At 43.2% G+C, this 21084-nt stretch overlaps 1 protein-coding gene across 8 annotated transcripts in view; it reads left to right on the top strand.

Annotated features, from left to right (window-relative positions):
* MYPN (myopalladin) overlaps nt 1–21084 on the top strand; it is a 314293-nt gene that overhangs the window by 196039 nt on the left and 97170 nt on the right. For all 8 annotated transcript variants that reach the window (XM_033941751.1, XM_033941752.1, XM_033941750.1 and 5 more), the window contains 2 exons: nt 8706–8847; nt 15804–15827. In XM_033941751.1, the coding sequence (XP_033797642.1) occupies nt 8706–8847; nt 15804–15827 (166 nt within the window). The remainder of the gene's footprint in view (nt 1–8705; nt 8848–15803; nt 15828–21084) is intronic.

Genomic DNA, 21084 nt, shown 5'->3' with positions numbered 1-21084 from the left:
GGGGGACTCTCCCCGTACTTAGGGAGAGATTGAAGAGCATGGCTAATGGTTCCACCAAAACATCGCATAGCTCTCTGAGCACTCTTGGGTGCAGATTGTCCGGTCCCATGGCTTTGTTCACCTTGAGTCTTGACAGTTCTCTGTAAACATTAGCTGGTGTGAACTCAAACTTCTGAAATGGGTCATCCAGGCTTTGCTTTGTATCCAGCCGAGGCCCGTGCCCTGGTGCCTCGCAGGTAAAGACTGAACAGAAGTAATCATTCAGTAGTTTGGCTTTATTGGAGTCAGTTTCCACATAATTCCCGTCTGGGGTTCTAAGGCGTACTATCCCATTTGTGTTCTTTTTCCTGTCGCTAATGTATCTGAAGAAGGATTTGTCCCCTTTCTTGATGTTGTTCGCTAGAGTTTCTTCCATACGAAGTTTGGCCTCCCTGACTGCTGTTTTGACCGCTGCAGACTTTGTCCTATATTCAATATTTGCTACTTTTCCCCCCATGTGTTTGTATGATAGAAATGCTCTTTTCTTCTCTTTGACGAGGTGTGATACCTCATCTGTGAACCATTGGGGTTTCCTTTTTCTTTGTTGTTTGGTTACCGATTTTATGTAGCGGATAGTTGCCTCATGAAGGATTGATTTCAAGGTTGTCCATATAGCTTCCACATTATCAGTTACTTCTTGAACCTGCAGCGTCTGGTAGACGAAATCTCCCATGCGTGCGAAGTCAGTGCCCCTGAAATTGAGTACCCTTGTTTTTGTTTGTGATCTAGGGAAGCCTTTCTTAAGGTTAAACCATACCATGTTATGGTCACTGGTGGCTAGCGTCTCTCCCACTGAGACGTCCGAGACGCTTTCCCCATTCGTAAGTACCAGGTCCAGGATGGCCTGGGCCCTAGTGGGCTCTAGTACCATTTGTTTGAGCCGTACTCCCTTCATGGACGTTAATATCCTCCTGCTATCACAAGTTGTCGCTGATAGTGTGTTCCAGTCTACATCAGGCATGTTGAAGTCTCCTAATAGAACAGCCTCCCCCCGTAAGGTGATATTCTCAATGTCTTCAATTAATTCTGCGTCCTTTTCCTCCGATTGTCTCGGAGGTCTGTATACCACACCAAGGTACAGGCATTTTTCTCTACCTCTGGCCAAGTTTACCCAGATGGATTCCCCAATATACTTGACATCTGTGATCCTAGTTGTCTTAATGTTCTCTTTGATGTAAAGTGCTACCCCACCATCTAACCTACCCTCTCTGTCCTGTCCTGTCTAATCAGTAGAGAAGCAGCATTAGAAAGAAAAGTGAGTGTGGAGCATATGATCCAATGAATGCACTCAAGGCCCTGCTGTGTCCCTACCCCTTTAAACAGGAAACTTGCATCAGAGGGAACATGGAAATGGCATTGAATGCCCAGGACTATTTAGCCAGTGACAGTGTTTAGAAAAAAAACATTGACCATCATTGACTGAAAATTGACTGGTAGCATAGTAAATGCTGGCAGAGTCTGCCCAACCATAAATGCTCCATAAATTAATTTAATTTAAATGGTCTTTTTTCTTAGATATTTCTGGGCCAGAAACCCAGAGCCCTGCCCGGTAGTGTGCTTAGGTTCCATCTACTGGAGACTCCATCAAAGCTCACTTCAGCCCATCTTAACCATCCCAGCAATTGAAGCCCTCCCCAGCCTGTCCTCAACTGATATATGGGACACAGGTCATGCAAGCCTGCCCAGTAATGGCCTTAGTTCCTTCAATGTATACCCATTATTTTCTGATTAGAGATCTTCTGTGTTCATCCCATGCTTGTTTGAACTATGTCACCGTTTTCTTCTCCACCACTTACCTCGGGAGCACATTCCACGCATCAACCACCCTCTCCATAAAGAAGAATTTCCTAACATTACTCTTGAGTCTACCACTAGAGAATGACACGGTGGCTGTTACCCATGGCTAGCCGCGGGTAGCTACGGGTAACCCGCCGAAACAGGGATGAAAAAGATCCTGGTCGCTGTGGGTACGAGGACAAGGCCATTCACCGCCCTAGGGGGCAGTGAATGGCCTTGTCCCCGCAATTAATTGAGGGAACACACACAAAATACTTTAAAATCTGACCCGCGCAATCCAAGTATCTCCCTCCCTCCCTTGCCTTTATCTTTGCTGGCGATTTTCCTCTTAACAAGCAGCAGGAGCATTTCCTGAAGTCGCGTGCTGCTGGTTGGCTGCCTGAAACTTCTCCTCTAATGCAACTGGAAACAGGAAGTTGCATCAGAGCAGTTTCAGGCAGCCTGTCAGCCACACACGACTTCAGGAAATGCTCCGGCTGCTTGTTAAGATAAAATTGCCAGTGAAGGTAAGGGCAAGGGAGGGAGGGAGATGCACGGACTGCGGTGGGCGAGAGGGAGGGGGCTGCTGCTGGGGACAGAGGACCCAACTGAAATGAACTTTAAAAAAATATATATATATTAGTTTCCCATAGAGCTTGGGGGGAAAAAAGGACACCAAAGCAAAACTGGCCGAGGAGTAGAAAAGAGAAAGGGGAGAAGTACAGGCAGGTTAGCCAAATACTGGAAACGGGGGGAGAAAGAGGGAAATAAGCTAAATGGGGTTGGAGAGGAGAGAGAAACATTGGTGTGGAAGAGGAAGAAAGGGGATATCTTTTCTGGACACAGGAAGGTAACAGAAACAGAGGGGAAATTATGTGCATGGGGGCACAGGGACTGATAACCCACTCTGACAACTTATATTGTGTATAGGTCAATAGCATAAATCGCATACTTTAAACAAAACGAGCCTCAGAGCTAGAGGCATGGCGAAAAACGCCAAATCCCCTGTAGTACTCAACTACACAGCTGACCTGCTTTAATCATTGGCTCCTCTTACAGCCAGCAAACACCCAGGAAAAAACTCCACCAGGAATAAAAAAAAAACGTGGTGTTAATGGATGTAGAGTCTTATTTAGCATACAGCACTATACTCCATAGTGTCTAAAAGTGTGGTAATACAAAAAACATACAAGTAACAAAACACACACAGACAAGCCAAGTACTTAGCCGTGCCTCTAGCTCTGAGGCTCGTTTTGTTTAAAATATGCAATATATGTTATTGACCTATACACCATAGTGCCTAATATATGTTGTCAGAGTGGGTTATCTGTGTAGTATATTTAATTGACAAAAGTTACCTTGTGTGTTGTGCAAGTGAATTGAGGCATAGGGACTGAGACATAAAAGGAAAATACATGGGGGGAGGGGGAAATTATATGTATGGGGCATAGAGACAGAGACATAAAGGGGAGATACATGGGGGGGAATTATGTGCATCAGACATAGGGACAGAGACATAAAGAGTAAATACATGGGGATGGTATATGGACACGGAGGGGGGGGGCAATGCCTGACACATGAGGGAGTATACAGATACAGAGAGGAGATATTAGAAATGGGGAAAATAGGAACACAGAAGGGAGATGGTTTGTGCGGATGAAATCAGATAGTTTGCGGGGGTGGGACAGGGACCGAGCTCGTGGGGACGGGGACTGAGCTCACGGGGACGGGACGGGGCCGACCTCACAAGACGGGGCAGAGAAGGGGACAAATTTTTTCCCCATGTCATTCTCTATTTACCACCCCTCAACCTCAAATTATGCCCTCTGGTTTTACCATTTTCCTTTCTCTGGAATAGATTTTATTCTATGTTAATAGCTTTCAAGTATTTGAACATCTGAATCATATCTCCCCTGTCCCTCCTCTCCTCTAGGGTATACATATTCAGGGCTAGAGAGACAGAAAAATTGATAGAAGTAAGATGAAAAAGATCAATATCAGATATGAAGTTGAAGACAGGAGGAAAGAGAAGAAATGGCTTGGACAGGTGATTCTGGAAAGAGAGTTAAGAGAAGACAAATATAAAAGCAGAAACTAGATGAAAATATAAAGGAGTGGAGACAGATGATGTGTACGATCAGGTAGTAGTTCCCTTGTATATCTCCGATTAATGGTTTATTTTGATTTAATTGTTATGTTACAACTTCTCCCTCCTTGCGATTCTTGTTCTGTCTTGTCCATTTCTTAATTTTGCACTATCTATTCGTATTTAGGATTGTTTACCAGAGAGATGTAGAGGTTATTTAAAACAATCTGTAATATAACACGTCAAATTCATTCATAAATTCCGCATCTGCTCTTCGAACACACATTCTTCAGTCTCCCTAGTTCCATCAGTGCTTCTGCATCCTCATCTCAGCTGACAGCAGGAGAGTAAAGGTAGTGGTGCGATTGGCTGGCCCTTCTCTAACCCGCTCTTCTATTTGCCAGCCCCCTTCTGCCTCATTCAAAACTATTTGAACCTGTCGGTGTACTCCATGGGTAGAAACATTTCTTGAGCTGCTATGCAGCAGTTCTCCATTTCTATGCAGCAGGGGTACCAGAACCTTTTCTTACCATCCTCCTACCCCCCCACACCACAGAGCCAGACTCTCCATTTGCACAACAGATGGTCCCACTCCCTCTGATTTCACTTCCTATTCCGGGGCAGAGCAGGCAATCATGTGAATGCTGAGTCCAGCCCCGTAGTGATTGTAGCTTCTCTGCTGCCACTGCTGCTGGTCTAGAAAAGCAGCAGCAGTGGCAGGGGTATTAGGGGAGGAAAAAGAAGGGGAAAATGAGAGAGGTCAGAGGCTAGATGGAATGGGGAGAAGAGGAGGTCAGATGCTGGATGAAAGGGAATGAAAAGGAGGACACACACCAGATGGGGGAGAAGGAGGACAGATGCTGGGTGGAAAGGGGAGAAAAAAGGAGTAGATGCTGGATTGGAAAGGAGAGAGAGAGGGAGCAGACCCTGAATGGAAGGTGGAGGGAAGGAGAGTAGAGGCTAGATGGAAGGGGTAGGGAAGGAGAGCCGAGACTGGATGAAGGTGGGGAGAAAGAGGGCAGAGGCTGAATGAAAGGGAGAGAGAAGTAAGGCAAATGCTGGATGGAAAGGAGGGGAGGGGAGAGAGGGGACAGACATATTGGTTCCTTACAGCTTTGTCTCTATTTGATTGCTCCAGTCTGATAGTAAGGATGTGTATCTATTTGCATCCCTTTAAAAATTTACTGCATACAAATTTAATGCAATTTATATTAAAATAAATGTCTGAAACACACTAATCTAATCTAGTCTTCAATTTATATACTGGGTCATCTCCCTAAATCAGGGAAAAATCCAAAACATTTGAAAATGAAACATGATTGTTTATTAACCTAAAGCCTAACTTTGCCCTTATATGTGCCATTTGCCCTTATATGTGTTTTTCCCTCATTTTAATGCCTACTGGGTAACTCAAGATTCACCCTTTAGAGTGTTCCCTGAATCCTTCCGATGGTTGCCACTAGTTCTGTGCCCTGCATTGTATCTAGATTTAAATAATATTAATTTATTTATTTAAAATTCTTTATAACCTGCCTATCCAGAAATCTTTTTTTTAACTTTATTTAGTTTTTAATGCCAACAAAAAGTGCAATACAATTTATATACAAATAATGATAATCAACCAAGCACTTATAATCAATCGGTATCTATACAAAAGATAAAAATTCCCTCCCACATCCATCAGGAATAATACCAAAACAAAAGATATATTTTCCCCCCCCCCCCCCACTTCCACCCCCACTGGATGTGTGCGTGAAAAAACAACAGAAAATAAAGATAAAGGACAACTATAGCAAATCTACAAAAGATGTCAATGGACCCCAAACTAATTTGAATATCTTATTATGCCCCAGCATGTCAGCATTCACAAATACACAAATCTAAGCGGGAGACCGATTCAATCATTATTCTGATACACTCCTTAGTTATCTCACATTTAGATTATTGCAACTCACTTTTCAATGGTCTCTCCCAAAAGGAAATTCGACGCCTACAACTAATACAAAACTCTGCAATAAAACTCATTTATAAAATAGGTAAATACGATCATGTCACTCCTCTTCTAAAAAAAGCACATTGGCTCCCCATCACTCACCGTATTACCTATAAAATCATTTTACTTTCCTTTAAAATAAAACTCTCTCACCAGCCCTCCTTTCTTGATAAACTTCTCATACCCCAATGTTCCCCACGCACTTTAAGGTCAACTGATCAAAAACTTCTTTTTATTCCCTCCATAAAAGATTTTTACTATACACGAAAAGTAAATTTTGCAGTAACTGCTCCATCCTTATGGAACTCTCTACCACAGCAACTCCGCGATGAACAACGCCTAGATAAATTTAAGATAGGCTTAAAAACCTTCTTATTTCGTGACGCATTTGTCAGTGCTTAGACTTATCCTCTCTCCTCCTCTCTCTAAGCAACCAACCGCTTTAATAAAGCGACCCCACCCCATATGTTTTATCCCAATCCCTCTATCTCCTATTTCTTCTTAAATATGTAACTTTTCCCCTCCCTTCCCATTTATCTTCACTCTCTAGTTTGTCCTGTCAATATTATCTATGTCCACACCATATATTTAATGCACCAATTATTATACCTTCAAGTTCTTAGTCTTCCTATCTTTTAAATTTTATTGTTAACCGGCCAGATATTTGTTTGATGGGCGGTATATTAAAACTAATAAACTTGAAACTTGAATTTGAACTTGAACAAAAATCACATACAAAATCACGCTAAATAATACAAAGAAGTACAAAACAGCAAAAGAGAAACAGCATAAAAAAAGAACTATCCTAGCTCAAACTGTTACAGGGGTCACACCAAAGAAACGCTCAAACAATATAGGGTTGGGTTTTTTTAAACAACACAGTTTATTTTTAAAATGTATATACCATCTATATCTAGAGGGTTGCCATATAAAATATACATAGCATAAAATCAACATTACAAAAAGCTTCATGACATTTCTTGCCCACTTCCATCTATTGCCTGTACAAATAGAAATCTTTCCTTACATGAAAGCAGATACAAATAGACGTGTTTTCAATAGTTTTTAAAATTTCAATCTGTCAGCACATAGGCGTAATTGCCCCATCAATGCGTTCCACATTTTAACACCTGCCACACAAAAAAGCAGCTGCTCTCATCTCAGCTTATCACACTTTACTCAATGTTTCAAGTAACATGGCATTGTCTGAATGCAGTGCTCTGCTGGGACAGTATAACATCAGGCTGTATGAAAGCAACACACAGAGCTTGCCTTACTAAATTAATCAAATACAATGAGCAGTGTTGCATAAACTTTTGTAGCAGAAAGGAAACAAAGGCATGTATTTGGTAAGCAAGACAGGGAAATAATCAGCAGCAATGACCAAAGAGTGCCACTAAGGTGCGGATGCACTAAGAATGGTTAAGACCATGTGGGTCGCTGTGGGCCAACGATTTGTCCAATTTCCAAACAGCCAAAAGGTTTTCCATGAAAATGAGTTTCCTGGAGGCCTGCCGTAATTCAATCTCACCAGTCGTTGGAGAACCAACTCTGACACATGTGCAGGGCCAATAGGGAAATCCCAAACAGCTGAGATACAGGGGAAGCCCCAAAGCAGCTTCCTGCCATTTAGCTTTTCAGGACAGGAAGCCTTTAAAAAAAAAAAAAAAAAATGGACACACACACACAATACATGTCCTCATTTTTTTTAAACTCATGCCGGCCTTCCCCCCGATGACAGCCGTGGGCCCCACATGACAGCCGCCCACATGATCCACGTGTAGGAGGTGACATCAGAGGAAGAGCCAACACTGGCGTGACAGCAGCTTGGGGGTTGCTGCTCATGCTAGGAACTTTACAGAGGTACGGCGGAAGGGTTTTTATATACTGCCTATTAAGTGGTTTACAATCAGGTACTCAAGCATTTTTCCATATCTGTCCCAGTGGAGGATTGAATGACTTGCCATGTTTTTAAAAAAATGATGATCACCACAATAGAATATTGTGGGGGAGGGGGGAGAACTAACATGTGAAATATGTATAAAAATCAATTTTTATTTTGATAAATTTGTTTGTTTTTTTAAATAAATCATTATTCATTTTTTAAACTCACAATAAGTATAACACAAAATACAATCATTTTATACTTTAACATTACTTATTATATCATCAAATTATAGCTTTCATCAAATTATAGCTTTCATCAAATATCTCCCCTCCCTTATATCCAACAATTAATCATAAGCCGAAGAAATCATAAAATATTCCCACCCTCCCACCCCACCCTAGACGTGTATGAACGTTTATTCTATGCAATACTTTCAGTCTTTACAGTATCTTGTTAATGGCTCCCAAATAACCTGAAATCTCTTCAAATTTCCTTGCTGCATGGTAATTATCCTTTCCATTTTGAAAATGTGACACAAAGAGTTCCACCAAAAGCTATAATTCAGCCTATCCCAATTTTTCCATTTGTAATTTGTTTAGAACAAAATACTTGCATATATATTGTACCAGGTCAATGTTTATGTGCATAAGAGAGATTATGAATGAGAACTGCTTCAGAAAAAAAAAAAAAAAAAAGTTAGCAGTTAGTTAACATTGTCATTCAGGGGGAGACTGAACTGCAAAGTGATCCGAAATTCTTATGGCAATAATGTTTTTCTTGAAATAACCCAAGCTAAGCTTTCTTTAATCTAACAAACTCCAAATCGCAACAATTTATGTCAGTAGAACCTCCTGAAAATAAGAATTAAAGTTAGATCCAGAAGTTATCTAGCTGTTCTAAAAGTAGCCATTCTTATATCTTAGATGCTGCAGGATTTGACTGCTTCCGAGAGTCAGCTGGTGGTTTTTGAATGCAGAGTGAAAGGAGCTCCTTCTCCAAAAGTCGAGTGGTACAGAGAGGGGACATTGATAGAAGATTCTCCAGATTTTAGAATTTTACAGAAAAGTAAGTTCTACTTTTTTTTTCACTGTCATTTCTCAGGAGCTTCCAAGGATCTTTCTGGTCAATAACATCTCTTGAAAGAAAATCATATCCTTTAAGGGAAAGGGAATGGGGACTTGTATACCACCTTTTTGTCACTTTGGTATTTCAAAGCAGAAGGCACCTACGCCTTCCAAGCCGCCAAACTAAACCCTTGGCTAGCCCAAATGGTCCTCAAGGCCTACAACTACCTCGACTTTAGAAAACTACTCAAAACTCACCTATTTCGAGACCAAGACCCTTAATGCCCTTTTCTATCCTCCTTCTCCCCCCCTTCTGACCTACTCCCCTCCCCTGTCTCCCTCCCTCCCCCCTTCTTTTCTCCTTGCTATTCGCAACTCTACGATCAATTTGATATGCAACCACTTGTAACTACTATCTCCATGTTGTTTGCAACTCTATGATCAACTTGATATGTAACCACTTGTAATCTCTGTCTAACCAATGTGAACCGCCTAGAACTCTTCGGGGTATGGCGGTATACAAAAATAAAGTTATTATTATTATTAAGTGACTTGTCCAGGGTCACTGGGATTTGATCTTCCAACCTCTGGTTACAGAAGCAGCAGCCCAACCAGTAAGCCACAGCCCTTCTTTGTAACAAGGCTACAAATTGGTCACTAAGAAGGGAATTCATCAAGTGGCATTAGGGTTTAATACATGTTAAGGGAATTAATGCACATTAACACTAAAAGCCCATAGGTACAGAATGGGCTTTAGAATTTACTGCATGCTAATTCCCTTACCATGCATTAAAGGTGCGTTAAGACCGAACGCTGCTTGATGAACTCCTCCATATGGGGCTTAGTGCAAGAGAAAAAGCTTTCTGTGTCATAAGAAGAGAATGGACATGGAAGTGTTAACCAGCTAGTGCTTTACCATAGTAGAGCTGGTTTAACTTAGAGAATCCAAAAGACAAACAGGAGAAACTGCCTTCTCAACACTGAGAGTCACAAAAATAACAATGAAGGAGACTTAGAGAATGACACGGCTGGCTGCAGGGGTGCCTGTTGAAACTCCCGGAAGGCAGTCCTCCGGAATATAACAGCCCTCTAAGCTGCGGCGGGAAGATCTTTTTCAAGAGGCCGGTTAGGACCTCTCCCTCTTCACTGCTGTCAGCAGTTGGCCACAAGGGTGCCTGTTGAAACTCCCGGAAGACAGTCCTCTGGAATATAACAGCCCTTAATGTGGACATTTCTATTCCACTTAACCTAACTATGCTCCAGGCAGATCACAACCAAAACTAAGGTAGGGCAGATTCCATTGGATTACAATAATTCACTTATAACAAATAATACTCATTCTGAGCTCAGGGGCCCTTTGAAAAAATTGAGCAAATGAGCCTTAATTACCCTCTTAAAGCAGCGTAACAGGAGATACATTGGATATTGTTTGGTAATTTGTTCCATAGTGCTGATCCTCCTTCTACTAAAGATCTATGCCGACTTATGGCTTTTCAACATATTGAAACTGAGGATATATTCACCCTAATTGTCTGAATAGAATGAAGTTTTCTAGTTGCTTAGTAAAGGAAGACAATATTTTGGAGATAGTCAGATGCTAGTCCATATAGAATTTTGAAAAGAAACATCAATGATTTAAACTGAATTCTTGACTGAACTGGCAACAAATGCAACTTAATAAGGAATGGGGTGGCAAAATCAGTAGATCTGCCCCCTAAAATAAGTTTAACTGTTGCATTTTACAAATGCTGTAAATGTCAAATTTGTGAGTCAGATAGACCTAATAAAATAATGTTGCAGTAACCTAATTGACTTGAAACCAGTGACTTGTTGCTCACGCCAGTCTTGGCTCTCCCTCTGAAGTCACAGGGCAGGGAGGGAAGGGGCAGGGAGGGGGGATAGGGTGCAGAGCATGGGAGGGAGGGGGAACAGGTTGCAAAACCTGGGAGGAAGGGGAGACAGGGAAGGGGGTTGGGTGCAGTGCCTGGCTGTGAGGGGACTGGGTACAGAGCCTGGCAGGGGAGGGAGTGAGTGAGTGAGGGGGCGCTGGGTGCAGATTCTGGCAGGGCACTTGAATTTTAAGGCCCCCCTCATTTTAATGCGAGTCAAACATTTTTCCTCCTTTGGGGGAGGAAATGGGGGTCTCGACTTATATTCATATCGACTTATATTCAAATATATACAGTATTCATTTCTAGATCTCTCCATACTAAAAGTGGAATCTAAGATGAATCCAAGAATTTTAATATTAGTTTGAAAAGAAATCTCTGTGGAAACCAGCCGTGGAGGGGCATAATAAAAAAAACGTCTAAGTCCCTTTTTGGCCTAAGGCCTTAAATGTTGAAAGTAGAAGCAGGGAAAATGTTCATTATCAAAAAAAAAAAAATCCAAAAGGAGGTTTTTTTAAAATAATGGCCTGCATCTACGTTCAGCTATTTAAATGCCCAGACCACCACTACGTCTACACCAGTGTTCTCAAACCCGCGGCCCGGGGGCCACATGCGGCCCGCCAGGTACTATTTTGAGGCCCTCGGCATGTTTATCATAATCACAAAAGTAAAATAAAACAGTTTCTTGATCATATGTCTTCGGCTATAAATTACAATAATTATTATTAAGACTTAGCCAAAAGGAAAGATTTATAAACTATAAAGAGTTTTACCTCATGCAAAATTGTCATTTATTTAATAAGACATTAACTATTTTCTTCTGAGGCCCTCCAAGTACCAACAAATCCAAAATGTGGCCCTGTAAAGGGTTTGAGTTTGAGACCACTGCTCTACACTAACAACATATAATCAACCAAAAACCGTCTAAGTCCCAAACGCCCAACACTAGAGCCAGTCCTTCGCCTAAAAGCTGGATTCTGTAACCGATGTCTGACAAAAAGAACACCAGTTAACGAATCCACCCCTCCCCCCATAACATTGGGCAGGAGGAAGCCCAAGACCTCCTGCCCCAGAGACCCAGGACCCCCCCGACAACATCGGGCCAGGAAAGAGCCCAAGCCCTCCTGGCCCCTCTGACAACGATCAGGCCAAAGAGAGCCCAAGCCCTCATAGCCCTGCCGATGCACAACCCCTCCCCCCCCATGCCGATTACAATCGGGCAAGAGGGAGCCCATGCCCTCTTGCCCTAGCAATCCTTACCCCCCCTGCCAATTACGATCAGGGCAAGAGGGTTTGGCCCATGTGCCTAAGGCCCCGCCCACAGAAGGGGCCTAAGACTACTGGGCCAATTCCAGTTGGTCCAGGCGCCTCAGGCCCCACCTGTGGGCGGGGTTTGAGCCGCTTGGGCCAATCAGGCCCTAAGGCCAGCCATTCGAGGGATGGCTGGCCTGCCAGATGGACGGGCTTGGGATCCGTCTGTCCAGCCAACGTTTTTCAGGTACGGGGGGGTGTCGGGGGTGGGGATGAGGGATAGGGTGGTCACCTGGGCAGGAGTGTTTGGGCTCCTTCCTGCCCGATCTTGTAGGGGGGTCGCATGGCCAGGAGGGCTTGGGCTCCCTCCTGGCCCAATCGTAATCGGCGAGGGGAGGGTTCGCGGATCACCGGGGCAAGAGGGCTTGGGCTACCTCTTGTCCCAATCATAATCAGTGGGGAGAGGGGGGTCGCGGATCGGCAAGGCCAGGATGGCGTGGGCTCTCTCCTGGCCTCGATCATAATCGGCGGGGCCAGAAGGGCTGGGGCTCTCTCCTGGCCCGATCGTTGCCGGCGGGGCCAGTAGGGTATGGGCTCTTTCCTGGCCCGATCGGATCGAGGGGGAAGGGTTGGATCGCAGCAGGAGAGATGGGTCATCTCTCCTGCTGCTTTAGTAATCCCAAGTGCTGCGTTTGGCGGCACTTGGTGTTATTGCTATTGTGGCAGGGGAGATGACCCTCCCTCCCATCCATGCATGAACATATGTCAGAGGAATTGCGGGGGAGGGGGGTCAGAGGATGAATAGGGGGGGTCATGCATTTCTTCTCTGCTTTCCACTCCCCCCATGTGGGTCCAGTGTAGGGTTAGCATATGGCTCCAGAAAAAGGAGGACGGATTGAGACATCAGGGTTTTACGTCAATTGCTTTCAATGTCCTCCTTTTTGTGGATATGCCAATTAGTAGGGAGATATACAATGTTATTCTGTGATGATTATTAAATCACTGTTTATTATTATCACAGCTCTGTAGATAATAATTATTAAATTATTTATATTATAATTAGTGAAGTGTTCAGACCAATACCCGTGTATTCTGTGATCTCACTGAACTGGGGTACATTTGGGACCATCATCACACTCCTAATGTCCCTTTGCCAGCCTCCTTTTGTTTATACTCGATAACATTCTTACTTATTCATTATATATACTTGTAGATAGATTTTAAACCACACTTATCTTGATGATTATTCCAAGGGCTTGGCGTAGTTCTCTTTAACTCCCAGCTGCAGCGAGATAAAGTGCTTAAATCATAAAGTGCTTGTGCATGTAGTGTTGACTACTAGCTACTGTGTTCGCTAAAACTTATTCTTAAGCTCGGCCCCCCCGACTCGAGTTTCGGGTCCTTCATCAGGAGGGGTCCTGTTAAAAACACAATTTTAATTAAAACCTTATTAAAACTTAAACTTTTATATGGTACTGGATTTCTATATCCTACTTAAATCTCATATACTGTCTCTCAGACCAACCTGTTTAAATGATTCATTTTACATACCTATATGGCTTACTTCTACTGGATTGTCACCTCAAAATGAACACGCTGGGGATCGGCCAGCTATCGTGTCTTTTATACACTCTCTCCTTATTGCTTTTAATCCCTCCCCTTATGATCTCTCATTTCCAACCGGAAATGACGTATCGGACTCCTCTTCCAGCCTCAAAAGATAAAAAATTTATGTTATCTACTGGTACAAACTGTGAATCGCAGGGAGTGATATATTGCATAATATGCCCGTGTGGTCTCCCATATATAGGGCAAACTAGTCGCAAGATCAAAATTAGAATAACAGAACATCTAAGCAACATACGAAAAGAAAGAATTACTGCTCCTTTGGTAGCCCATTGGCTACAAAAGGCACACTCCCTGGAGGATTTAAAATACACGGTGTTGATTCATGTAGACTTACAAGAAGGAGACATCACAAAATGCTTGCTGCAGAAAGAACAACGTCTTATTTTTAACAAAAAGACTATGCATCCATATGGACTCAATTCCGAAATAGAATGGCTAAATTTGTAAGCCGTAAGAGGAGTCCGATACGTCATTTCCGGTTGGAAATGAGAGATCATAAGGGGAGGGATTAAAAGCAATAAGGAGAGAGTGTATAAAAGACACGATAGCTGGCCGATCCCCAGCGTGTTCATTTTGAGGTGACAATCCAGTAGAAGTAAGCCATATAGGTATGTAAAAATGAATCATTTAAACAGGTTGGTCTGAGAGACAGTATATGAGATTAAGTAGGATATAGAAATCCAGTACCATATAAAAGTTTAAGTTTTAATAAGGTTTTAATTAAAATTGTGTTTTTAACAGGACCCCTCCTGATGAAGGACCCGAAACTCGAGTCGGGGGGCCGAGCTTAAGAATAAGTTTTAGCGAACACAGTAGCTAGTAGTCAACACTACATGCACAAGCACTTTATGATTTAAGCACTTTATCTCGCTGCAGCTGGGAGTTAAAGAGAACTACGCCAAGCCCTTGGAATAATCATCAAGATAAGTGTGGTTTAAAATCTATCTACAAGTATATATAATGAATAAGTAAGAATGTTATCGAGTATAAACAAAAGGAGGCTGGCAAAGGGACATTAGGAGTGTGATGATGGTCCCAAATGTACCCCAGTTCAGTGAGATCACAGAATACACGGGTATTGGTCTGAACACTTCACTAATTATAATATAAATAATTTAATAATTATTATCTACAGAGCTGTGATAATAATAAACAGTGACTCCTTTTTGTGGAGCCATATGGTAACCCTATTCCAGTGTCTCTGCTTTTCCCCATCCCCACACCCACACCCACCTTGAAGGATCAGCATCAAACTCTGCTGCTGCTTGCTCTTGCTCCCCCATTCCTGTGTGGGTTCAGTGTCTTTCTGCTCCCTCCTCTCCCAGACTGTCCTCCAGTCCTGGAGTCTGACTGAAAGAGGGAGTGAAACAGACTGTTTGCAGATGGCCCTGCTGGGCCTTTCCTCTGTTACGTCCCATCTCCTGTGGTGTGATTTCCTGTAGGCAGACATGACAGACGAAAGGCCTCGGCAGGTCAAGCCACAGACAGTCTGTTTTACTGCCTCTGCTGGTCACATGCCATGACTGGAGGACCAACCGCCAGAGGGGGTACAGAGAGAGATGCCAGGTCTATGTGTGATTGGGGGGGGAGGGGAGTGAGCAGCTGCAGAGATTGATGCCAGACCCACATGGTGGAGTAAGAGGAGGAGGTGCTATTTTGAAAGGGCAGGCCAATGGTGGCTACATCACCAGTCTATACTTGTCAGTCATAAGATATTTTGATGGACCATGTGTAAACAAATACTAGCACACATGAATATTAATTTGTCCCACTGACGCTTTACAGTGTGCACTATGAAGATATTAAAATGCCTGTCTGTATCACTGTACATCTTCTGTTTTACCATATTACTTTGTTTTTTTATGTCAAGTTAAAGGCAGCCATCATAGGCTAGGGATTCCCAAATCTTCCTTGGTGATACCAAATCCAGTTGGGTTGCAGGATATCGACAATGAATATGTATGAGTTAATTTTGCATACTGTGGAAGTAGAGCTTGAAGATCTATCTCATGCGTATTCATTGCGAACATCCTGAGAACTCTCAGTTTGTAAGATCCCTATGCCAGAATCGGAAAACACATAAAGCAACACATCTGTTCTAAAGTTATTTCATTAAATATCATTTATTCAGTTTTTCTTTCTCCTCTTTCTATGCAGTCAAGTTAACTCTGCCTTATTTTTCCTTTAGAACCTCGATCCATGGCTGAACCAGGTAAGCCAATATTCTGAAAATTATTTTTTTAATTGGAGTTTAGTAAACTTTGGAGCTTAATTGTAGAAATAAAATAACTACTGATAACAAATGCTAAAACCAGTTCTGAAGCAGACAGGAGCGCAGGTGGTTTTCTCATCGATCCTCCCAGTTAGAGGCAAGGGAAGAGCCAGAGATGAACGTATCCTGAGGACGAACGAGAAGCTACAGGGATGGTGCCGGGATATGAACTTCGGATTCCTAAACCATGGGGAAGCGCTACAAGGACTTCAGGGACCAGACGGACTCCATCTGACCAGTAGGGGTAAGAACGTCTTCGGACACCGACTAGCCCGCCTGCTTCACAGGGCTTTAAACTAGGTAAGTTGGGGGAGGGTACCCATTCACATATTAGTGCAGAAAGGAATTATCCTGATGAGGTGAGTCGAAACTCCGCTTCCATGTCCAAGGTAAGTACCCACATTGCAAACAGTTCTTTGGGAGTCACACCGACTCGGGTAGGATACGCCTCACAGGGACTTAGCAAACACAAGATATGGAGGGCCATGTATGTCAATGCACACAGTTTAGGTAACAAAATTCTAGAATTGGAGGCTGAAATAAGAAATGCCGACCTAGATGTGGTGGCAATATCTGAAACTTGGTTCACGGACTCACATGGGTGGGATATGGCTATACCGGGCTACAATCTACTTCGTCAGGACAGAGAGGGCAGGTTAGGAGGGGGGGTAGCTCTATACATTAAAGAGGACATCAAAACCACCAGGATCACAGATGTCAAGTACACCAGGGAATCCCTCTGGGTAAACCTGGCAAGAGGCAGAGAAAAATGCCTGTATCTAGGTGTGGTATACAGACCCCCAAGACAATTGGAAGACATGGACGCAGAATTAATTGAAGACATAGAGAATATCACTCTATGAGGAGAAGCTGTACTGCTAGGGGACTTCAATATGCCTGATGCAGACTGGAACTCATTTTCAGCGACAACCAGCGGTAGCAGGAGGCTCTTAACCTCCATAAAGGGAGCACGTCTCAAACAAATGGTAACGGAACCCACTAGGGCCCAGGCGATCCTCGACCTGGTACTCACCAACGGGGAAAGCGTCTCAGAGGTCTCAGTAGGAGATACGCTAGCCTCCAGCGACCACAACATAGTATGGTTCAACCTTAGGAAAGGCTTCCCTAGATCAAACACGAAAACAAAGGTACTCAATTTCCGGGGCACAGACTTCGCACGCATGGGAGATTTCGTCCATCAGACGCTGCAGGACCAAGCGGAGACCGATGATGTAGAAGCTAAATGGTTAACACTGAAATCAACCATACATGAAGCAACTAGCCGCTTCATAAAATCAGTAAATAAACGAAAAAAAACAATAAACCCCAATGGTTCACTGCGGAGATCTCGCACCTCATTAAGGAGAAGAAAAAAGCGTTTCTCTCCTACAAGCGCACAGAGAAAAGAGAGGCAAAAGTAGAATATAGGACCAGGTCTACAGCGGTCAAAATGGCAGTTAGGGAGGCAAAACTTCGAGTGGAAGAAATTCTGGCAAAAAACATTAAAAAGGGGGACAAATCCTTCTTCAGGTATATTAGTGACAGAAAAAGGAACACAGGCGGGATAGTACGCCTTAGAAGACCGGACGGAAGTTACGTGGAAGTAGATTCCGATAAAGCCGAACTACTGAATGAATACTTCTGCTCAGTCTTCACCTATGAGGCACCGGGACACGGTCCGCAGTTGAAGGCAACACAAAGCACATAAGACCCGTTTCAGAATTTTGAGTTCACACCAGGTGAAGTTTACAGTGAACTGGCAAGACTCAAGGTGAACAAAGCCATGGGACCAGACAATTTGCACCCAAGAGTGCTCAGAGAATTGAGCGATGTCCTGGCGAAACCGTTGGCTGAGCTATTCAATCTCTCCCTAAGTAAGGGGAAAGTTCCCCTGGACTGGAAATTAGCTAATGTCGTTCCTCTGCATAAAAAGGGTTGCAGGGCAGAGGCTGCGAATTATAGACCAGTGAGTCTCACATCAATAGTGTGCAAACTTATGGAAACACTAATTAAAAGCAAATTGGACACGATCTTGAATGAAGGGAATCTTCGGGATCCCAGTCAGCATGGATTCACCAAGGGTAGGTCCTGCCAATCCAATCTCATCAGCTTCTTTGACTGGGTAACAAGAAAGTTGGACTTGGGAGAATCTTTGGACGTCGTGTACCTGGACTTCAGTAAAGCTTTTGACAGTGTCCCACACCGCAGGCTGCTAAGCAAGATGGAATCGATGGGGTTAGGAGAGACACTACCTGCATGGGTCAATGATTGGCTGAGTGGCAGACTTCAGAGGGTGGTGGTTAATGGTACCCTCTCTAAAACATCGGAGGTGACCAGTGGAGTGCCGCAGGGCTCGGTCCTGGGTCCACTCCTTTTCAACATATTCATAGGGGATCTGATTCAAGGGCTTCAAGGTAAAATAACACTATTCGCCGATGACGCCAAACTATGTAATATAGTAAGTGAATGCAGTTTACAGAATTATATGGCGCAGGACCTGCTTACATTGGAATGTTGGTCCTCAACCTGGCAACTAGGCTTCAATGCTAAGAAATGTAAGGTCATGCACCTCGGAAGCGGAAATCCATGCAGGACGTACTTCTTGAACGGAGAAACTTTAACTAGGACTTCAGCAGAACGAGATTTAGGAGTAATCATCAGTGCAGACATGAAAACTGCCAATCAAGTGGAGAAGGCTTCATCTAAGGCAAGGCAGATATTGGGTTGTATCAATAGAAGTTTTGTCAGCCGAAAGCCTGAAGTCATAATGCCGTTGTATAGGGCCATGGTGAGACCTCATCTGGAGTACTGTGTGCAATTCTGGAGGCCACATTACAGTAAAGATGTGCGCAGAATTGAATCGGTTCAACGGACGGCCACCAGGATGATCTCGGAGCTCAAGGGTCTCTCGTACGAAGAGAGACTGAACAAATTGCAGCTCTACACTCTTGAGGAACGTAGGGAGAGGGGAGACATGATCGAAACATTTAAGTACCTCACAGGACGTGTCGAAGTGGAAGATGATATTTTCTTTCTCAAGGGACCCTCGGCCACAAGAGGGCACCCGCTCAAACTCAGGGGCGGAAAATTTCATGGCGACACCAGAAAGTATTTCTTCACAGAGAGAGTGGTTGATCATTGGAACAAGCTTCCAGTGCAGATGATCGAGGCAGACAGCGTGCCAGACTTTAAGAATAAATGGGATACCCATGTGGGATCCCTACGAGGGTCAAGATAATGAAATTGGGTCATTAGGGCATAGACAGGGGGTGGGTAAGCAGAGTGGGCAGACTTGATGGGCTGTAGCCCTTTTCTGCCATCATCTTCTATGTTTCTATGTTTCTATTGGAAAACAATTGAACTGACAAATTCTGTTGTCATTTGCAGGGATACCAATTGCACACATCTCTCTTTTTCCGTTAATCCAAATCAAAACAGGTGAGAAAGTATGTTTCATGGCTCTCTTTTATTCACTCAATGACTTGACATGTACATGTTTCGGCCACACCGGCCTGCATCAGGAGCCTTGTAGAGTCACCGCTAACATAAATAAACTCTGGGACTTGGACCACTAAATTCAGCTAATGTGGTGCTTCGATAGGATGGACCAATCTCAAAAGCCCTTCTGCAGTACGAATGTCTTAGGCCTTAGACATTCGTACTGCAAAAGGGCTTTTGAGATTGGGTCATCCTGTCAAAGCACCGCATTAGCTGAATTTAGTGGTCCAAGTCCCTGAGTTTATTTATGTTAGCAGTGACTCTACAACACACAAGACTCCGGTGTGGCCGAAACATGTCTATGTCCAGTCATTGAGTGAATAAAAGAGATCCATGAAACATACTAGCTTGCCTGTTTTGATTGGACATCTCCACTGTTGTTTGGTTGCAGTTGACTCATGGAGTCAATTCTCTTGTTCTGCACGTTGGTTTGACAATTGAATGCCTGCTCAATGTCTCCTCTCTGCGAAATGTCTATTACATCCCTATCTTTGGTAACTACCTGTTAGTATACTGCTTACTTTGTAATCCATTGTTGTAACTCCTAAACAAACTAGATTCTCCTTGATTTGTAAGTCGCCCTGAACCTAGTTAGGCATAGAGTGACCCAGAAATTGTAGATTTGATTAGATTAGATCATAGATTTAGATTTTAACATATAAATCCTGTCAACACAAGAAGTCCATGCAAGCTCTATTCTATTCTAAGATTTTATAAACCATCTAAACCGAAGCAGCTTGACATAAGAAAAAAAACAAACAAGGCAGTTGTGCATTACAAGACATATACAAATTACCCCCAAAATTTTTTCAGCCAACATTTTTGAAATACATAATTCTTTATGTATTTTCGAAAAAGTGAATAAGATAATGTTTTAAGCAGAATGAGGAGATCATTCTAGATCCTAAGTTCCTGAACTGTGAAGGAACTCTCCCATAATCTTATAAAATGAACATACTTAAGGATAACTTAATATTGAGGTCAGGGATCTTTTTATAGGATATAGAACTAAACACAATTGATATTCAGAATAAAGCCCCTATAAATCTTATATACAGTACAAGGTGTTTTAAATTCCACCTGTTCTTCAATGGGGAGCCAATGAAGTTGAATTAACAATGGGGTAGCTCTATCATATTTCTAAAGGTTTGAAATGGGTTCTTACTGCTTATTCTGACATTGTTATGTTATGGTTTTATAACTTGCTTTGGGGTTCTTTTATTAAGGTGCACTAACCGATTTAGCGCATGCTAAATTCTATGGCATCCATTATATCCTATGGGCATCTTAGCATTTAGCATGCGCTAATCTTTAGCGTGTGCTAAATTGGTTAGCGCACCTTAATAATAGGACCCCTTTATCTCTCAAAAGGTTCAGAGTAAGGTAAAAAAAAGACTAATCAAAAATACTAGGGGCTCCTTTTAGAAAGCCGCGCTAGCGGGGTTAACGCATGCGACTTTTCATCACGCGCTAAACCCCGCGCTGGCCAAAAACTACCACCTACTCAAGAGGAGGCAGTAACGGCTAGCGCGTCTGGCGGTTTAGCACGCGCTATTATACGCGTTAAACCGCTAGCGCACCTTTGTAAAAGGAGCCCTAGGTTAGGGATAATACATAGGGTTACCAGATTTTACGTCTGTAAAATCTGGACCCCCCTAGACCCACCCCCCAGGCCCGCCTAGTTCTACCCATCCGCGCT

The sequence above is a fragment of the Geotrypetes seraphini genome, chromosome 4, assembly GCF_902459505.1.
Source record: "Geotrypetes seraphini chromosome 4, aGeoSer1.1, whole genome shotgun sequence".
In the NCBI taxonomy this organism is placed as follows: Eukaryota; Metazoa; Chordata; class Amphibia; order Gymnophiona; family Dermophiidae; genus Geotrypetes; species Geotrypetes seraphini.
Note: the sequence above shows the minus strand (reverse complement) of the source record. Positions and strands in the feature narration are given on the sequence as shown.